The 17,881-nt window shown below is 39.1% G+C and overlaps 1 protein-coding gene across 2 annotated transcripts in view; it reads right to left on the bottom strand.

The window, feature by feature from the left end:
- ZFYVE16 (zinc finger FYVE-type containing 16) overlaps positions 1-17,881 on the bottom strand; it is a 645,028-nt gene that overhangs the window by 48,723 nt on the left and 578,424 nt on the right. For both annotated transcript variants that reach the window (XM_053701456.1, XM_053701457.1), the window contains one exon: positions 1,927-2,094. In XM_053701456.1, coding sequence (XP_053557431.1) covers positions 1,927-2,094 — 168 coding nt within the window. The remainder of the gene's footprint in view (positions 1-1,926; positions 2,095-17,881) is intronic.

Raw genomic sequence — 17,881 nt, 5'->3', positions numbered from 1 at the left:
GATGCAGACCATCGAGACTTGTACAGACTTTATAAGCCTTACTTACGGACTTTGCGGTTGCTATGTAGCGACTAGAAATACTGGATGTTGTTGGTTTCTGTGGTTGCTAGAAGCAACTGATGGATCCTTTAAATATAAGACTTGGCGGTCGTTCGGAACGACTGGAAGATCTTTTAATGCTGAACAAATCTTTGCGGTCGCTAAATGTGACTAGAGAGTCCTTTGTTGAAAGACTTGGCGGTCGCTAATGGCGACTGAGAGATCCTTAGTGATGATTAACTGTGCGGTCGCTAGTAGCGACTGGGGAGTCCTGTGTTGGTATGTTGGTGCCACCAGGCACAGCAAATAATAAAAGTTCAGATAGAAAGTAAAGTCCTTCAAAATACAGTAATGTTATCAAATAACATAAAAGGTAGGATAAAATTGAAGAAAGCACAGTGTCAAGTCAACGCATTTCACCCTTAGGCTTTATCAAGACACTAGTTAAGCTGGGTTTACACATCCTCTAGCGCTTTTAATTTCCTTTTCTCTTGTACATGGCAACTGTTACATACCACAGCTGGAGATATAATCTCAGCTAACGTACAACAGATGCACTTAGCTTTGGTAGAACTGTGATCGGGCAGCAGGGTTCCAACAGTTGCTTCTGAGACAGGATCAGATTGAGACATCTTGCAAAATGTAAAAGAAAAAACATTAAAGCAAAATTGACAATTTCCTTATATGGCAGTTTCAGGAATGGGAAAAAAATGCAATCAGCATAGCCCTCTGAGCATATAGAAGGCAAGAGGCATATAGGAAGTGGGGTGAAAAATTAACTACATTTTTTGGAGCCAAGTATGACGCACAACGCAAAAGGAAGTTGAAATTTTTTATGGCGCCAACAATATCCAGAAATGACGCAACTCGCGTCATAACATACGCAACCTCATGCAAGGAAAACCTGGTGTCAAATAAGACGCTGGAAATGATAAACTTGCGTCATCAAAGACGTACCTTTGCGCCAAAGAATGACACAATAAATAACAGCATTTTGCGCCCTCGCAAGCCTAATTTTGCACGCGAAAAGAAAAAACAGTCATTTTGAAAAAAAAGGACTATACCCCAGGTAACACAAATAACTTCCTAAACATGCTTCCCAAACTGAAACTGACAGTCTGCAAAAGGAAATATACATAGACCTGACTCATGGCAAATATAAGTAAAATACATACATTTAAAACTTTATATTAATACATAAAGCGCCAAACCATAGCTGAGAGTGTCTTAAATAAGAAAAAAACATACTTACCGAAAAGACACCCATCCACATATAGCAGATAGCCAAACCAGTACTGAAAAAGTATCAACAGAGGTAATGGTATATAAGAGTATATCGTCGATCTGAAAAGGGAGGTAGGAGATGAATCCCTACGACCGATAACAGAGAATCTTTGAAAAGATTTCCCGCGAGGAAAACCATAACATCAATAGGCGATACTCTCTTCACATCCCTCTGACAAACACTGTACTCTGAGAGGAATTGGGCTTTAGAATGCTTAGAAGCGCTTATCATAGAAGAAATCATAGAACTCAAGCACAAACTTACTTCACCACCTCCACATAGGAGGCAAAGTTTGTAAAACTAAATTGTGGGTGTGGTGAGGGGTGTATTTATAGGAATTTTGAGGTTTGGAAAACTTTTTCTCTCCTGAGAGGATTGTATATCCCATACGTCACTAGCTCATGGACTCTTGCCAAGTACATGAAAGAAATATTGGCAGACTTTATAGGTTTTAATGGCAGATACAAACCATAGACCCATGTTTATATCAAAACATGCCTGTCAGTACAGGCCTCTTCAGATAAAGCAAATTCATTAAAAAAAACTTTGGCTCCAAGGTGCATTCAACTTAACGGCAACAACTTAAAAAACAACCAAATTACCATATCAATATCCATAGAGACCCTGAGGCCAATTTTATTCATTCCACTGTTTTTCAACGTCTTCATGTGAGGACAGAGAGCAGCTCCACAGGCTGTGGCAATTTCCTTTGCAAACTGAGAGTGAGCGGCTGCACTGGTTGGTTCACGGTCTCCAAGTAGATAGAACACCTAAACACGAAAAGGAATAAAAGGGCTGGAATTACCAAAAGATTCCATAAAAATTGTATATCACTAATTTGTGGAGTGTTACAGACATAACGGTGATATTAACTTGTTTTAATACACTGTGTACATTTAACAAATTCCACCACCAGCACCCACTTATACATTAAAAAGACCATTATTTCAACATAACAGGGTCATATACAGAGCAACATTTTGGGCAACTGGCCCTTATTCATGCTATTCTAATACAAAATCATACACTATTATATAGCCCAGACTTCCTTCCATCACCAATCAGTGTTCACCTGTACATGTGCCATGTAGTGATCTAACCTAAATTCAATTAAAAGAAACTAATTAGTTACTCAATAACAAACATAGATATAAAAATTAGGGAGCACTGAAATTTCGGCAGCAGAAACGTTTCGGATGAAAATGGCATTTTTGGTTATTTCGGTTTTCAGGGTTTTTTTTACTTATTTTCGGTAAATTTATTGGGTAGCATATCTCAAATTTGATGCTAGCCTAGAGCTGCTGTTTGAGTCCATTACTTGACTGCAATTAATTTTGTGCAAATGTTCTCTGTGGTTGGTTTTACTGGTTATGGACTTCTGATCATATGTAAAAACCCACAAAAAACTTCTCACTCCCCACAGGCCCTATCCCACAAATTTTCTCTCTCTCTCACGCACGCGCACACACACTGTAGTTAAAAAAATAAATAAAAAAATCTGTTTTCGGCCAGGGGCATCCTGAATTTTCAGTTTCGGTCCAGAATTTTCATTTTGGTGCATGCCTAAAAAAATTATACAACTACTCAGAAGTCATAGTATATCCAATTAAAAATGTTCTAAAATTTTACAGACCTACAGAAGCAGATTAAAGTTATAATAGTAACCTCAATTTTTAAAAATATACAGACAAATTCAACTCATTCATGCCCCCTGGATGCATTCAGTTTAATTTGTAAATCCGAAAAAGCGTTTTGGACTATCACATTAAATTAAATGCAATCAGTAAGCATAAATAAAAAGATGTATCTGTCATATTTGAAAATGGTGGTTACTTTTATAAATTGTAATGTGCTTCTGTTGGCCTGTTAAATTAAGAATGCTTTTAATATTGGATATAATATAAAACTTTTGAGTAGTTGTACAATTTTAATTTTGTTATTGAGTAACCGATTAGTCATGGAAGGAAGGCTGGACTATATTATAGTGTATGATTCTGTATTAGATTAGCACGAATAAGGGCCTGGTGCCCAAAACATTGCTCTGTATGTGACCCTGTTATATTGAAATGAAGTTCTTTCTACTGCTTAAGTGCTGCTGGTGGTGGAATATGATTGAAGGCTTGGCAGTATCCTTACTACAGCGTGCACTTCACAGGAGGTGCTGTGCTTTTCTACTGTGGATTTGTACATTTAACAAATGTCATACTGTATTTCGAATCTTCAAAATGGAAAAATTATTTTCCAAGAAAACAAAAGCGATTTACTGGTGAAACCTTTAAAAGCTAACTTATAGTGGATAAAACTGCAAACTTTCAAGACATTGAGGTCCCCTTCGGCAGGCAATTTGATGTACAAATGAAGCTCAGTTATTTTTGTAAGCAGTATACTGAACATGGTAAGGTACAGGTATTTAAAAATTAACATGAACATTTATTGTGTAGTAGTTGTAGGGTATAAACTTTGGAAAAGTTTCAAAGGGATGTGTAAAGATGTTCATGACAGAGAGATAAAAGAAGATTATTTAATGAACCATGTTAAAAAGCATCAGTAATAAAAGACTATATATAAAAAATGTAAAAAGCACATATAAATAAAATTACAAATACAGGAATATCTTACAGAAGCGGCTCAAAGGGCCAAAGCTGATAATTACAATAAAAACAGAGGTAATGACAGGTGATCAGTGTGAGTGGTACACCAGAATAAGAGTGTATACTGATAAAATAGAATTAGCCTAAGTACAACTGTAGCAAGTGCATCAAGCAAAAAAATAATAAACAATAATACAAACAATAGTGTTCAAAATTAGTGTTACAAAAATAGTGTTCCAAAAAATAGAAAAATGCACTGCAGTGCAAAAAAAGGGGGGTAGCAAAATAATTGTATAGATACAATCAAATAGTGAGTGAGTGCAAATGGATATAAAAATGCTAGCTACTTAATCCAGTGAGGTTAAGATATAATTAAATAAAATACACAATATGCAATAACATAAAAAATAAAATACACAATATGCAATAACATAAAAAATAAAATATAAAGTATAATCCAAAAAAGTGTTCAAAAAGTTGATCAACAAATGTTAGTGAAGAACAAAAATAAGTCAATCAAAACTAAAAAATGGAAAAAATGGGTGATGAAAAGCAAGGTGAAAGTGAGGAAATTGATTCCTTCCAATGTTAGTTACTTTAACACCTGTCAGCTGCTCCTATGGTATCCTAAAAAGTGTCCCTGTAAAAAAAAGTCTTGAGAAAGGCCCTTTTTTGAGGTCAGAAACGCGTTGACATATTGGTAAGCATTACTTTAATCTTTACTTCATTCTCATATTGGATACACTATGTTGTGAATTTCTTTTTTTTACAGGGACACTTTTTAGGATACCATAGGAGCAGCTGACAGGTGCTAGGATCCAATCAGCTACTTCAGCAACCACACTCAGGAATTTGGATCTGTTAAAGTAACTAACATTGGAAGGAATCAATTTCCTCACTTTCACCTTGCTTTTCATCACCCATTTTTTCCATTTTTTAGTTTTGATTGACTTATTTTTGTTCTTCACTAACATTTGTTGATCAACTTTTTGAACACTTTTTTGGATTATATTTTATATTTTATGTTATTGCATATTGTGTATTTTATTTTTTATGTTATTGCATATTGTGTATTTTATTTAATTATATCTTAACCTCACTGGATTAAGTAGCTAGCATTTTTATATCCATTTGCACTCACTCACTATTTGATTGTATCTATACAATTATTTTGCTACCCCCCCTTTTTTTGCACTGCAGTGCATTTTTCTATTTTTTGGAACACTATTTTTGTAACACTAATTTTGAACACTATTGTTTGTATTATTGTTTATTAGTTTTTTGCTTGATGCACTTGCTACAGTTGTACTTAGGCTAATTCTGTTTTATCAGTATACACTCTTATTCTGGTGTACCACTCATACTGATCACCTGTCATTACCTCTGTTTTTATTGTAATTATCAGCTTTGGCCCTTTGAGCCGCTTCTGTAAGATATTCCTGTATTTGTTATTTTATTTATATGTGCTTTTTACATTTTTTATATATAGTCTTTTATTACTGATGCTTTTTAACATGGTTCATTAAATAATCTTCTTTTATCTCTCTGTGAGTATATTTATCCCTTGGCCTCTTGTTGGCGCTGTATTCACTTCTTACTACTTGTGCATATTTTTTGGAGGTTGGTTAGGATCTCTGTTTGGATACAGCTTGGGGATTACCTTAGCGCTTGTACACACACCCTTTTTCACTAAAGATGTTCATGACCCCTGAACATGATTACTTAGATAAGAAATTGCATAAGAAAGTGGTAAACAGAATGCAGGATGATGTTGCAACTTATGTGTGAATAATCTGTCTCCACTGGGTGGGGGGTATTATACCAGTCATGCGTAAAGAATGTTATACTATTAAGGAATTAGAAGATTTGCATGTCCTTAAAGGGACAGTCTAGTCCAAAATAAACTTTCATGATTCAGATAGAGCATGTAATTTTAAACAACTTTCCAATTTACTTTTATCATTAATTTTGCTTTGTTCTCTTGGTATTCTTAGTTTAAACCTAAACCTAGGTAGATTCATATGCTAATTTCTTAGACCTTGAAGGTCGCCTCTTCTCTGAATGCATTTTGACAGTTTTTCACCACTAGAGTTCATAGGTTTCATATAGATAACATTCTGCTCACGCACGTAGAGTTACCTAGGAGTCAGCACTGATTGGCTAACATGCAAGTGTCAAAAGAACTGAAATAAGGGGGCAGTTTGCAGAGGCTTAGATACATAGTAATCACAGAGGTAAAAAGTGTATTTATATAACTATTGGTTATGCAAAACTTGGGAATGGGTAATAAAGGGATTATCTATCCTTTAAAATAATTCTGGTGTAGTCTGTCCCTTTAAGAAATATATGAGCTCATAAATTCATGGGTTAGGTTCCACCCTGAATTAAAGGAATAAAACTATTTGTATCTCCAAATTCTTGTTTAGTTTTAGTATCTGAAGTTCCTTTTCACTAATGTTATTTTTAAATCCTGGATTTGGTCTGTTAAAATGTCTACCTACTAGTGTTTTTATTTGTAGCCGATTGCGAATTGGTGGAGATTCTTTCAACCCCTGAACTGTTGTCCTGTTTCTCTTATGTAGTGTCACCCATTTTTGCATTTATTAAATGTTATGAGGTACACACATTTGATGAGGAGCAAATAAAACATCCCTCGGTTTTGTATGTTTTCTATTGGGTAGTGAGATTGTCTCTATTAGGATCAAAGAACAGGTATTACATTTGCTCCCTGAATTCCTCATTAATACATATGACCAAGTATAGAGAGGAAAACAGAAAAAGGGAAAGATAAAGTGACAAATGAAGTACAAAACATGTACCACTGCCAACTGTGCAAAGGCATGTGAATTCTCACCAACACATGTGGGAACCTATCCCCAGCAGTGGAGTCCACAAGACCACCATGTAAAAGTAGGGACAAAGAGTTAAGGCATATATGTTATTGATCAGCCACTACAGCCTGCAGAACCTTCTTGCCAAAAGCAGCCTCTTAAGGGGCATATACCTCAAAATTATAAAACTTTGAAAAGCATGCTAAGATGGTTATGAAAATATTTAATGATTTTATCAAAGAAGTCAACATTTTGGGAAGAATGATTTTTATATCATATCTGGAGAACCCGATAGAAGGTACAATTCACTCTTCTCAGGAGAGTGATCTTTATGAACCAAGCTGTAAACACAGAGTGACAGAAAACAGTGTATTCTATCAAGAAACAGACCTGAGGTCAATTAGAAGTGACACTCTAGGAAAACTAAAGATATGTTTTGATAATGTTTATGTTACTTGGTGACGAAACAAGAAAGACATGTCATGTTTTGTATAAAAATAATCCTCATGGTGTCACAATGGTATTGATTATACAAGTGTATGGTTACAGTATATACAATTATACGGTATATAAGATGATGCAGTGTTCTATAAACTTCAAACAAATGCTTAGTAACTAGTTTATGGCCTGCTATAAAATGGGTGGTTATGAATAAAGCTTTGCAAGCTAAAGTCAAAGCTCAGAAACTTCTAGCTGAAGAAATTGCTAAGAAAAGAAAAAAAAAAAAAAAAAAAAAAAACTCCCAGGACAAAAGTTGAAGATCTAAGCCATGCATAGGTTCAAAAGGACCCTCTCAAAACCAGATTAAGATTCCACAGAGGAGAAAATGGTTGAATAAATGGTCTAATGCTGATCAGAGCCTGAATAAGGTGTGGATATAAGGAATCTTGGCCTACATAAAAAGTTACCAATAACCATATCAAATAAACCTCTGAGACAGCACAGTGTCCAATCGCCAGGCAGTCACTTTCTGAGTTTTGAGATCCTAATGAAAGTACCTTCTTTTTTAAGGGCCTTAAATTCTGAGATGAAGCTCTGCAAATCAAATCCAGAGCAATTAGAATGATTAAAGCTCATTCATGTTTGATTCTAGCTATCACCATGGACAGCAATGCAGATGGAGAAAATATGTAATTAAGTTGAACGACCAGGGAATAACTAGGGCATCTATTAGAGGCGCCTGAGGAACCTGGCACAATATCAGGAAAGCTTGCAATTCAAGGGAGTGGGCATGAGATCTACCTCTGGCAAGTCCCAACGTCTCATTGTCTGGTCGAAAACCTCCTAGTTCAGAGAATACTCCCCTGGGTGAAGAAACTGGCAACTGAGAAAGCCCACCTCAAAACTGTTCACACCTGGGATGTAGATAGCTGAGATCCTGCAATGATGACATGTCCTTCATTGCAAGGGAACTGTGATTTTCCCCTTAGTGATTGATGTAAGCCACTGTTGTAAGATTGGAATCGAAGAAAGGATTCCTGCCTGAGGTTGTGCCAACTCTGGAGAGCCCTGAAGATTAAGGGGAGTTTCAGAAATTTTATTGGTAACCTTGCGTCCCGAGAAGCACATACTCCTTGCGCTCTAAAAACTCCAGGCTTCACGCCAACTTTGCAGGATGGTGTCTGTGTTGATTCACCACCTATGCTGGCCAAAGAAGAGAGGCCCCCTGAATAAGCAATTGTGAAAATAGCTTCATCCATCTAAGGAATTGTGTCCCATACCTCTATATATGCAGAAGGAAGTTTTTAATTTTTTTGGTGGAATTAAAGGAACACCTAGCTTATTCCATTCCTCAGAAATTATATCAGAAATAGAAAAGGTAGCGTACAGAAAAAGTAGATGGCTGATTGGGGCTGCCTTAAAGTTTTTAAAATTTTTGTTTAGCTTGTCTGAAGAACCTTGGTAAAGATTCAAGGAACAGTCAAACGGTAGGGCCACAAACTGATACTGTTTGTTTAGAAAGGCAAATCGAAGATATCTGATGATCCAAATGAATTGGGATGTTTAAATACGCATCCTTTAAATCGACAGTGGTCATATACTGACTATACTTATATTTTACCAAGGGAAGGGTGGAACGGTTAGTCTCCATTTTGAAAGAAGGTACTCTCAGGAACCTGTTAAAAGTCCCCTCCTTTTTTGGGACTATGAAAACATAAATTATGCTTACCTGATAATTTCCTTTTCTTCCGATGGAAAGAGTCCACAACTGCATTCATTACTTTTGGGAAATAAGAACCTGGCCACCAGGAGTAGGCAAAGACAACCCAGCCAAAGGCTTAAAATACTCCTCCCATTCCCCTCATCCCCCAGTCATTCTGCAGAGGAACAAGGAACAGTAGAAGAAATATCAGGGTAAAAGGTGCCAGAAGAATAATGAGGATGCCCCACATAAAATTACTGGTGGGGAGCTGTGGACTCTTTCCATCAGAAGAAAAGGAAATTATCAGGTAAGCATAATTTATGTTTTTCTTCTTAAATGGTTTCCACAGCTGCATTCATTACTTTTGGGAAAACAATACCCAAGCTATAGAGGACACTGAATGCCAAGACGGGAGGGTACAATAGGCGGCCCATACTGAAGTCACCAAGCCTGAACCTGTACCCGATAAAAACCCCTGCTTCGTCCGAAGCCGAGAACATTTTAAGAGGAAATGCCCCAATGACACTGACTCACAGTTAGTCCAGAAGCCAAACTAGAGACCGCAAACGGACTCGACTGAGCCAACAGTCCTCCAGGAGACACCGTCGCCCAACAAACAGTCCTCCACCGCTCATCTCCACAAATGAAGGAGACACCAACCGAAACCCCCAAGGGAACAAGGCGAAGGAGAACCAAGGATACCGAAAGGTCCCCCAATACAAAAAAGAACACCTCCACGAGTGAGCCCAGCTCACAGAGACCCAAAGGGGCCCAACAGGTAAAGGAGACCACGCCTATACCAAGCAAAACCTGCGATAAGACCGGGCACAGAGACAGAACAGACGTCTCTCCAACATCCTACAAGCACGGATTGCAACTGAAGAGGCAAAGTCCTCCCATTGTCAAGAATACCAAGTCATTCGACCAAGAAAAACATAATTTATGTAAGAATTTACCTGATAAATTCATTTATTTCATATTGGCAAGAGTCCATGAGCTAGTGACGTATGGGATATACAATCCTACAAGGAGGGGCAAAGTTTCCAAAACCTCAAAATGCCTGTAAATACACCCCTCACCACACCCACAATTCAGTTTAACAAGTTGCCAAGAAGTGGGGTGATAAAGAAAGGAGCAAAAATAGCATAACAAAGGAATTGGATTAATTGTGCTTTATACAAAAAAATCATAACCACCATAAAAAGGGTGGGCCTCATGGACTCTTGCCAATATGAAAGAAATTGCCTGAAGAACTTTTCTACCAAAAACTGCTTCTGAAGAAGAAAAAACATCAAAATGGTAGAATTAAGGAAATGTATGCAAAGAAGACCAAGTTGCTGCTTTGCAAATCTGATCAACTGAAGCTTCATTCTTAAAAGCCCAGGAAGTGGAAACTGACCTAGTAGAATGAGCTGTAATCCTCTGAGGCGGGGATTCACCCAACTCCAAATAAACGTGATGAATCAAAAGCTTTAACCACGATGCCAAAGAAATGGCAGAAGCCTTCTGACCTTTCCTAGAATCAGAAAAGATAACAAATAGACTAGAAGTCTTCCTGAAAACTTTAGTAGCTTCAACATAATATTTCAAAGCTCTCACCACATCCAAAGAATGTAAATATCTTTATAAAGAATTCTTAGGATGAGGACACAAAGAAGGGACAACAATTTCTCTACTAATGTTGTTGGAATTCACAACTTTAGGTAAGAATTTAAATGAAGTCCGCAAAACTGCCTTATCCTGATGAAAAATCAAAAAAGAAGACTCACAAGAAAGAGCAGATAATTCAGAAACTCTTCTAGCAGAAGAGATGGCCAAAAGGAACAACACTTTCCAAGAAAGCAATTTAATGTCCAAAGAATGCATAGGCTCAAACGGATGAGCCTGTAAAGCCTTCAAAACCATATTAAGACTCCAAGGAGGAGAGATTGATTTAATGACAGGCTTAATACGAAACAAAGCCTGTACAAAACAATGAATATCAGGGAGTTTAGCAATTTTTCTGTGGAATAAAACAGAAAGAGCAGAGATTTGTCCTTTCAAAGAACTTGCAGACAAACCTTTATCCTAACCATCCTGAAGAAACTGTAAAATTCTATGAATTCTAAAAGAATGCCAAGAGAATTTATGAGAAGAACACCATGAAATGTAAGTCTTCCAAACTCGATAATAAATCTTTCCAGAAACAGATTTACGAGCCTGCAACATAGTTTTAATCACTGAGTCAAAGAAACCTCTATGACTAAGCACTAAGCGTTCAATTTCCATACCTTCAAATTTAATGATTTGAGATCCCGATGGAAAAACAAACCTTGAGATAGAAGTTTTGGTCTTAATGGAAGTGGCCAAGGTTGGCAACTGGACATCCGAACAAGATCTGCATACCAAAACCTGTGAGCCCATGCTGGAGCCACCAGAAGCACAAACGATTGCTCCATGATGATCTTGGAAATCACTCTTGGAAGGAGAACTAGAGGTGGAAAAATATAGGCAGGTTGATAACTCCAAGGAAGTGTCAATGCATCCACTGCTTCCGCCTGAGGATCCCTGGACCTGGACAGGTACCTGGGAAGTTTCTTGTTTAGATGAGATGCCATCAGATCTATTTCTGGAAGCCCCCACATCTGAACAATTTGAAAAAACACATCTGGGTGAAGAGACCACTCTCCCAGATGTAAAGTTTGACGACTGAGATAATCTGCTTCCCAATTGTCTATACCTGGGATATGAACCGCAGAAATTAGACAGGAGCTGGATTCTGCCCAAACAAGTATCCGGGATACTTCTTTCATAGCTTGAGGACTGCGAGTCCCACCTTGATGATTGACATACGCCACAGTTGTGACATTGTCTATCTGAAAACAAATAAACGGCTCTCTCTTTAATAGGGGCCAAAACTGAAGGGCTCTGAGAATCGCACGGAGTTCCAAAATATTGATTAGTAATCTTGCCTCTTGAGATTTCCAAACCCCTTGTGCTGTCAAGAGATCCCCAGACAGCTCCCCAACCTGAAAGACTCGCATCTGTTGTGATCACAGTCCAGGTTGGACGAACAAAAGTGGGCCCTTGAACTATACGATGGTGATCTAACCACCAAGTCAGAGATAGTCGAACATTGAGATTTAAGGATATTAATTGTGATATCCTTGTATAATCCCTGAACCATTGGTTCAGCATACAAAGTTGAAGAGGTCTCATGTGAAAACGAGCAAAGGGGATCGCGTCCGATGCTGCAGTCATGAGACCTAAAACCTCCATGCACAAAGCTACTGAAGGGAATGACAGACTGAAGGTTCCGACAGGCTGCAACCAACTTCAAACGTCTCTTGTCTGTTAGAGACAAAGTCATGGATACTGAATCTATCTGGAAACCTAAAAAGGTTACCCTTGTCTGAGGAATCAAGGAACTTTTTGGTAAATTGATCCTCCAACCATGTTCTTGAAGAAACAACTCTAGTTGATTCGTATGAGATTCTGCAGAACGTAAAGACTGAGCAAGTACCAAGATATCGTCCAAATAAGGAAACACTGCAATACCCCGCTCTCTGATTACAGAGAGTAGGGCACCGAGAACCTTTGAAAAGATCCTTGGAGCTGTTGCTAGGCCAAATGGAAGAGCGACAAATTGGTAATGCTTGTCTAGAAAAGAGAATCTCAAAAAACCGATAGTGAGCTGGATGAATCCGAAAATGAAGATATGCATCCTGTAAGTCTATTGTAGACATATAATGCCCTTGCTGAAAAAAGGCAGAATAGTCCTTATAGTCACCATTTTGAATGTTGGTACTCTTACAAAACGATTCAAGACTTTTAGATCCAGAACTGGTCTGAATGAATTTTCTTTCTTTGGGACAATGAACAGATTTGAATAAAACCCTAGACCCTGTTCCTGAAAAGGAACCGGCATGATTACCCCAAATAACTCCAGGTCTGAAACACACTTCAGGAAAGCCTGTGCTTTCACTGGGTTCACTGGAATGCGTGAGAGAAAGAAACTTCTCACAGGCGGTCTTACTCTGAAACCTATTCTGTACCCCTGAGAGACAATGTTCTGAATCCAATGATTTTGGGCTGAATTCATCCCAACATCTTTGAAAAATTTTAATCTGCCCCCTACCAGCTGAGCTGGAATGAGAGCTGCACCTTCATGCGGACTTGGGGGCTGGTTAAGATCTCTTAAATGGCTTGGATTTATTCCAGATTGAGGAAGGCTTCCAATTGGAAACAGATTCCTTAGGGGAAGGATTAGGTTTCTGTTCCTTATTTTGTCGAAAGGAACGAAAACCGTTAGAAGCTTTAAATTTAGCCTTAGATTTTTTTATCCTGAGGCAAAAAAGCTCCCTTCCCCCCAGTGACAGTTGAAATTAGAATCCAACTGCGAACCAAATAATTTATTACCTTGGAAAGAAAGAGATAGAAAAGTCGATTTAGAAGTCATATCAGCATTCCAAGATTTAAGCCATAAAGCTCTTCTAGCTAAAGACATATATCTAACATCAATTCTGATGATATCAAAAATGGCATCACAAATGAAATTATTAGCATGTTGAATTAATTTAACAATGCTATACACATGATCTGATACTTGTTGCGCTAAAGTTTCCAACCAAAAAGTTGAAGCAGCTGCAACATCAGCCAAAGAAATAGCAGGCCTAAGAAGATGACCTGAACATAAATAAGCTTTCCTTAAAAAAGATTCAAGCTTCCTATCTAAAGGATCTTTAAAAGAAGTACTATCTTCCGTAGGAATAGTAGTACGCTTGGCAAGAGTAGAGATGGCCCCATCAACTTTGGGGATCTTTTCCCAAAACTCTAATCTATCAGTAGGCAAAGGATACAATTTTTTAAACCTTGAAGGAGTAAAAGAAGTACCCAGTCTATTCCATTCCTTAGAAATCATATCTGAAATAGCATCAGGAACTGGAAAAACCTCTGGAATAACTACAAGAGGTTTATAAACCGAATTTAAACGTTTACTAGTTTTAGTATCAAGAGGACTAGTCTCCTCCATATCAAATGCAATCAACACTTCCTTTAATAAAGAATGAATATACTCCATTTTAAATAAATAAGAGAATTTGTCAGTGTCAATATCTGAAGCAGGATCCTCTGGGATCAGACAGATCCTCATCAGAGATAGATAAATCAGTATGGTGTCGGTCATTTGAAATTTCATCAACTCTATGAGAAGTTTTAAAAGACCTCTTACATTTATTAGAAGGCGGAATGGCAGACAAAGCCTTCTGAATGGAATCAGAAATAAATTCTCTTAAATTTACAGGAATATCCTGAGCATTAGATGTTGATGGACCAGCAACAGGTAATGAACTACTACTGATGGAAACATAATCGGCATGTAAAAGTTTATCATGACAACTATTACAAACCACAGCTGGAGGAACAGTTACCACAAGTTTACAACAAATGCACTTAGCTTTGGTAGAACCGACATCAGGCAGCAGAATTCCAGTAGCAGATTCTGAGACAGGATCAAATTGAGACATCTTGCAATATGTAAGAGAAAAAATAACATATAAAGCAAAATTATCAATTTCCTTATAAGACAGTTTCAGGAATGGGAAAAAATGCAAAAGCATAGGCCTCTGACATAGAAAAAAAGACCAGAGGCAAAAAGAATGGGGTTTTAAATAATGAAATTATTTGGCGCCAAGTATGACGTACAAAATACAGAAAAAAATCTTTTTTGGCGCCAAAAAACGCCCGGAACTAAACACGAGCATCATAGATGATGCCACCTCGTGAAATGACGAATTTGCGTCAACAGACGTAATTTTAACGCCAAAAAAGTCTTGCGCCAAGAATGACGCCATAAATTATAGCATTTTGCGCTCTCGCAAGCCTAATACAGCCCGCACTTAGAAAAAAGTCAATTTGAAAACCCCAGGTAAGAATTTTTTTTTTTAAAATGCATTTCCCAGATATGAAACTGACAGTCTGCAAAAAGAAAATATACTGATAAACCTGAACCATGGCAAATAGAAGTACAAACATATATTTATAACTTAATATATAAAGTGCCAAACCATAGCTGAGAGTGTCTTAAGTAAATGAAACATACTTACCAAAAGACACCCATCCGCATATAGCAGATAGCCAAACCAGTACTGAAACGAGAATCAGTAGAGGTAATGGTATATAAGAGTATATCGTTGATCTGAAAAGGGAGGTAGGAAATGAATCTCTACGATCGATAACAGAGAACCTATGAAATAGACCCCGTTAGGATGACCATAGCATTCAATAGGCAATACTCCCTTCACATCCCTCTGACATTCACTGCACTCTGAGAGGAACCGGACTTCAAAAATGCTGAGAAGCGCACATCAACGTAGAAATCTAGCACAAACTTACTTCACCACCTCCATAGGAGGCAAAGTTTGTAAAACTGAATTGTGGGTGTGGTGAGCTGTGTATTTATAGGCATTTTGAGGTTGGGAAACTTTGCACCTTCTGGTAGAATTGTATATCCCATACATCAATAGCTCATGGACTCTTGCCAAATACATGAAAGAAAAGTGTGTAATACACCCCAAGCTTGAGAACACAGAGTCCATAACAGGACGACACAGAGGATACTTGTGAGGAAGAAGAAGCAGTCAAGTAAGAAACATACAGCAAAAGCAACCCCCGGACACAGGGCACGCTCCAGGCAACCTAAGTCGCCGGACCTACATACAGGTCCCTAAACAAGGGTTACACAAAACCTCAATCGAGGCCCCCCCGAGGAGAGTATACCCTCAGAACCAGAAGGAAGAGTAAACTCTCTTCTGAAATCAATGGAGCCAGTTGAAAGAAAAATCTTTACCCTTGAAGACTAAGCCAACAGGATAGACTCAACAAAGCTCACACATCCAGAGGAGACTGCGACTGAACGCAGCGCTCCATAGACCACTCGGCCATCCTGACCTGCGGATCCACAGCTAGCTGGACCAACCCAGCCTCAGGGATCCAAAGCAGGGAAACAAAAGAATCCCAAAACATGTACAGGAACGAGCGTAAGGATAGCACAGCCATCCCCACAGAGTACAAGTACAACCCTACTCTGAAAACAGACAAGGCCATAGACCTAAGGATCTATCAAAATAAAAGCCCAACAAGTCTGCAAGGAGCCAGCAAGATCCCAGGGGGAACCAATCCCACCTTTCCGCCTCCCATCCAGGAGAGGCCCCAGCAAGGACTCCATCTCCATAGGGAGGAGAATATCCCCTAAGGGACGATGCCGGAAAGGCAATAACTGTCCTCAAGGCCCGAAGCCACTAGCTAATGGGAACAGAAATTCCCAACACAGAAGTCCTAGAAAGGAACCCTACAAGTAGATTGCCAAGCAGAGGCACAGCCAACCCATTTGCCTACCGAGTAGGGAATCCACGGGAACACTGGCAAGCTGACCAGGGGAATGCAACCCTAAAGCGCGCCAGAAATTGGACATCCAGCGCCAGCAGCTGGATATGAACCAACCACCCTTGAGGCTCAAGCCACATGGCTAACCACCAGAGGAAATGGGCCACTCTGTGGCAAAGAGTAGAAAATACTCCGAAAACCTGGCCAACCATGACCAGATTAGGTAGATGGAGCAAGGACATAGCCCAAGTTCCCACTAACCTAGAACATCCCAACCAACCTCCATATCCAAGATTCCAAAACCACCCAAGACTGGGTCAGGAAAAAAGCCAAGCAAAGCTTCAGCAATCGGAAGTCTCAGGGAGAAAAACAGGGAGAAAAACCTTACCCTAGAACTTAACACCCCAACCGGCCAAAAAGCCAGACACAAGGGCATGGATGCATATCCAGAGAATCCGGATAGCGAGAAGAACTCAAAAGCTCTGACCAAAGGAAGGAACCACCCCTAGCTAAAGTCCAACGCTCCAAGGAGCAAGGCTAGAAGTCGTATGAAGATACTTCTCAGAGCCTCAGGACAACCAAGGGATACCTCGAGGTCAAAAAAATCCCACTAGCAGTACTAGTCTCCCTAACACCTCCACAAAAGCAGAGGACACAAGGAAGGGAAGGCACTAAGCCTACCCAGCTCCGGAAAACCCCAAACTAAACCCCCATTACCTGGAAACACAGATCCCTAAAAGGAGATCCACTCACCCGGAGGCAATGGAAGAAGACCCAAAGGCCTCTTAAAACTCAGTCAAGAGTAAGAGCTGCATCTAGATATACTAGAAAACAGCTTACGCAGACACCTGCAAGGTGTCAAGAGCTGCAACAGGTTTCAAACTGCAAATCTTCCGCATGTTAGACAGCTATCCTGTACAAGCTGTTGGATCAAGCCCAAAAGGACAATCCAGAGGCCTAAAAAAATGAAGGCCAAACCACTGCATAGCGTCAAGGGGCATTAAGCTTTCTCACCCTCCGCCACATGGGGGAGGAAAGTCTAAGTTCTGATGAAATCAGATGTCAGAGTGACGCAGCGGAAAAACTCCTGTGCCTGGTCATCTATGACAGAAGGCTATAAGGACTGAAACACTCCTTGCCACCTCACGGACCCATAAGTCCTCTTGAATGCTTAGGTGAACATGTAAAAACAATGATAACCTGAGCATTTGGCGCTTCTACCGAACCAGCCGAGCAGAATAGTGTCACTTGTCTGAACAGCCACAAAACCGAACGAACCCGACAGGACCAGCCTGCACCTAGGGTCCAGCCAGCTGCGTAAATTCTCCCTCGTAGGGAAAAAACAGAAAAACATAATTTATGCTTACCTGATAAATTTATTTCTCTTGTAGTGTATCCAGTCCACGGATCATCCATTACTTATGGGATATTCTCCTTCCCAACAGGAAGTTGCAAGAGGATCACCCACAGCAGAGCTGCTATATAGCTCCTCCCCTCACTGCCATATCTAGTCATTCGACCGCAACAAGACGAGAAAGGAGAAACCATAGGGTGCAGTGGTTACTGTAGTTTAATTAAAATTTAGACCTGCCTTAAAAGGACAGGGCGGGCCGTGGACTGGATACACTAC

The sequence above is a fragment of the Bombina bombina genome, chromosome 2 (assembly GCF_027579735.1).
Source record: "Bombina bombina isolate aBomBom1 chromosome 2, aBomBom1.pri, whole genome shotgun sequence".
Classification (NCBI taxonomy): Eukaryota; Metazoa; Chordata; class Amphibia; order Anura; family Bombinatoridae; genus Bombina; species Bombina bombina.
This window is presented reverse-complemented; position numbering and strand designations above follow the sequence as displayed.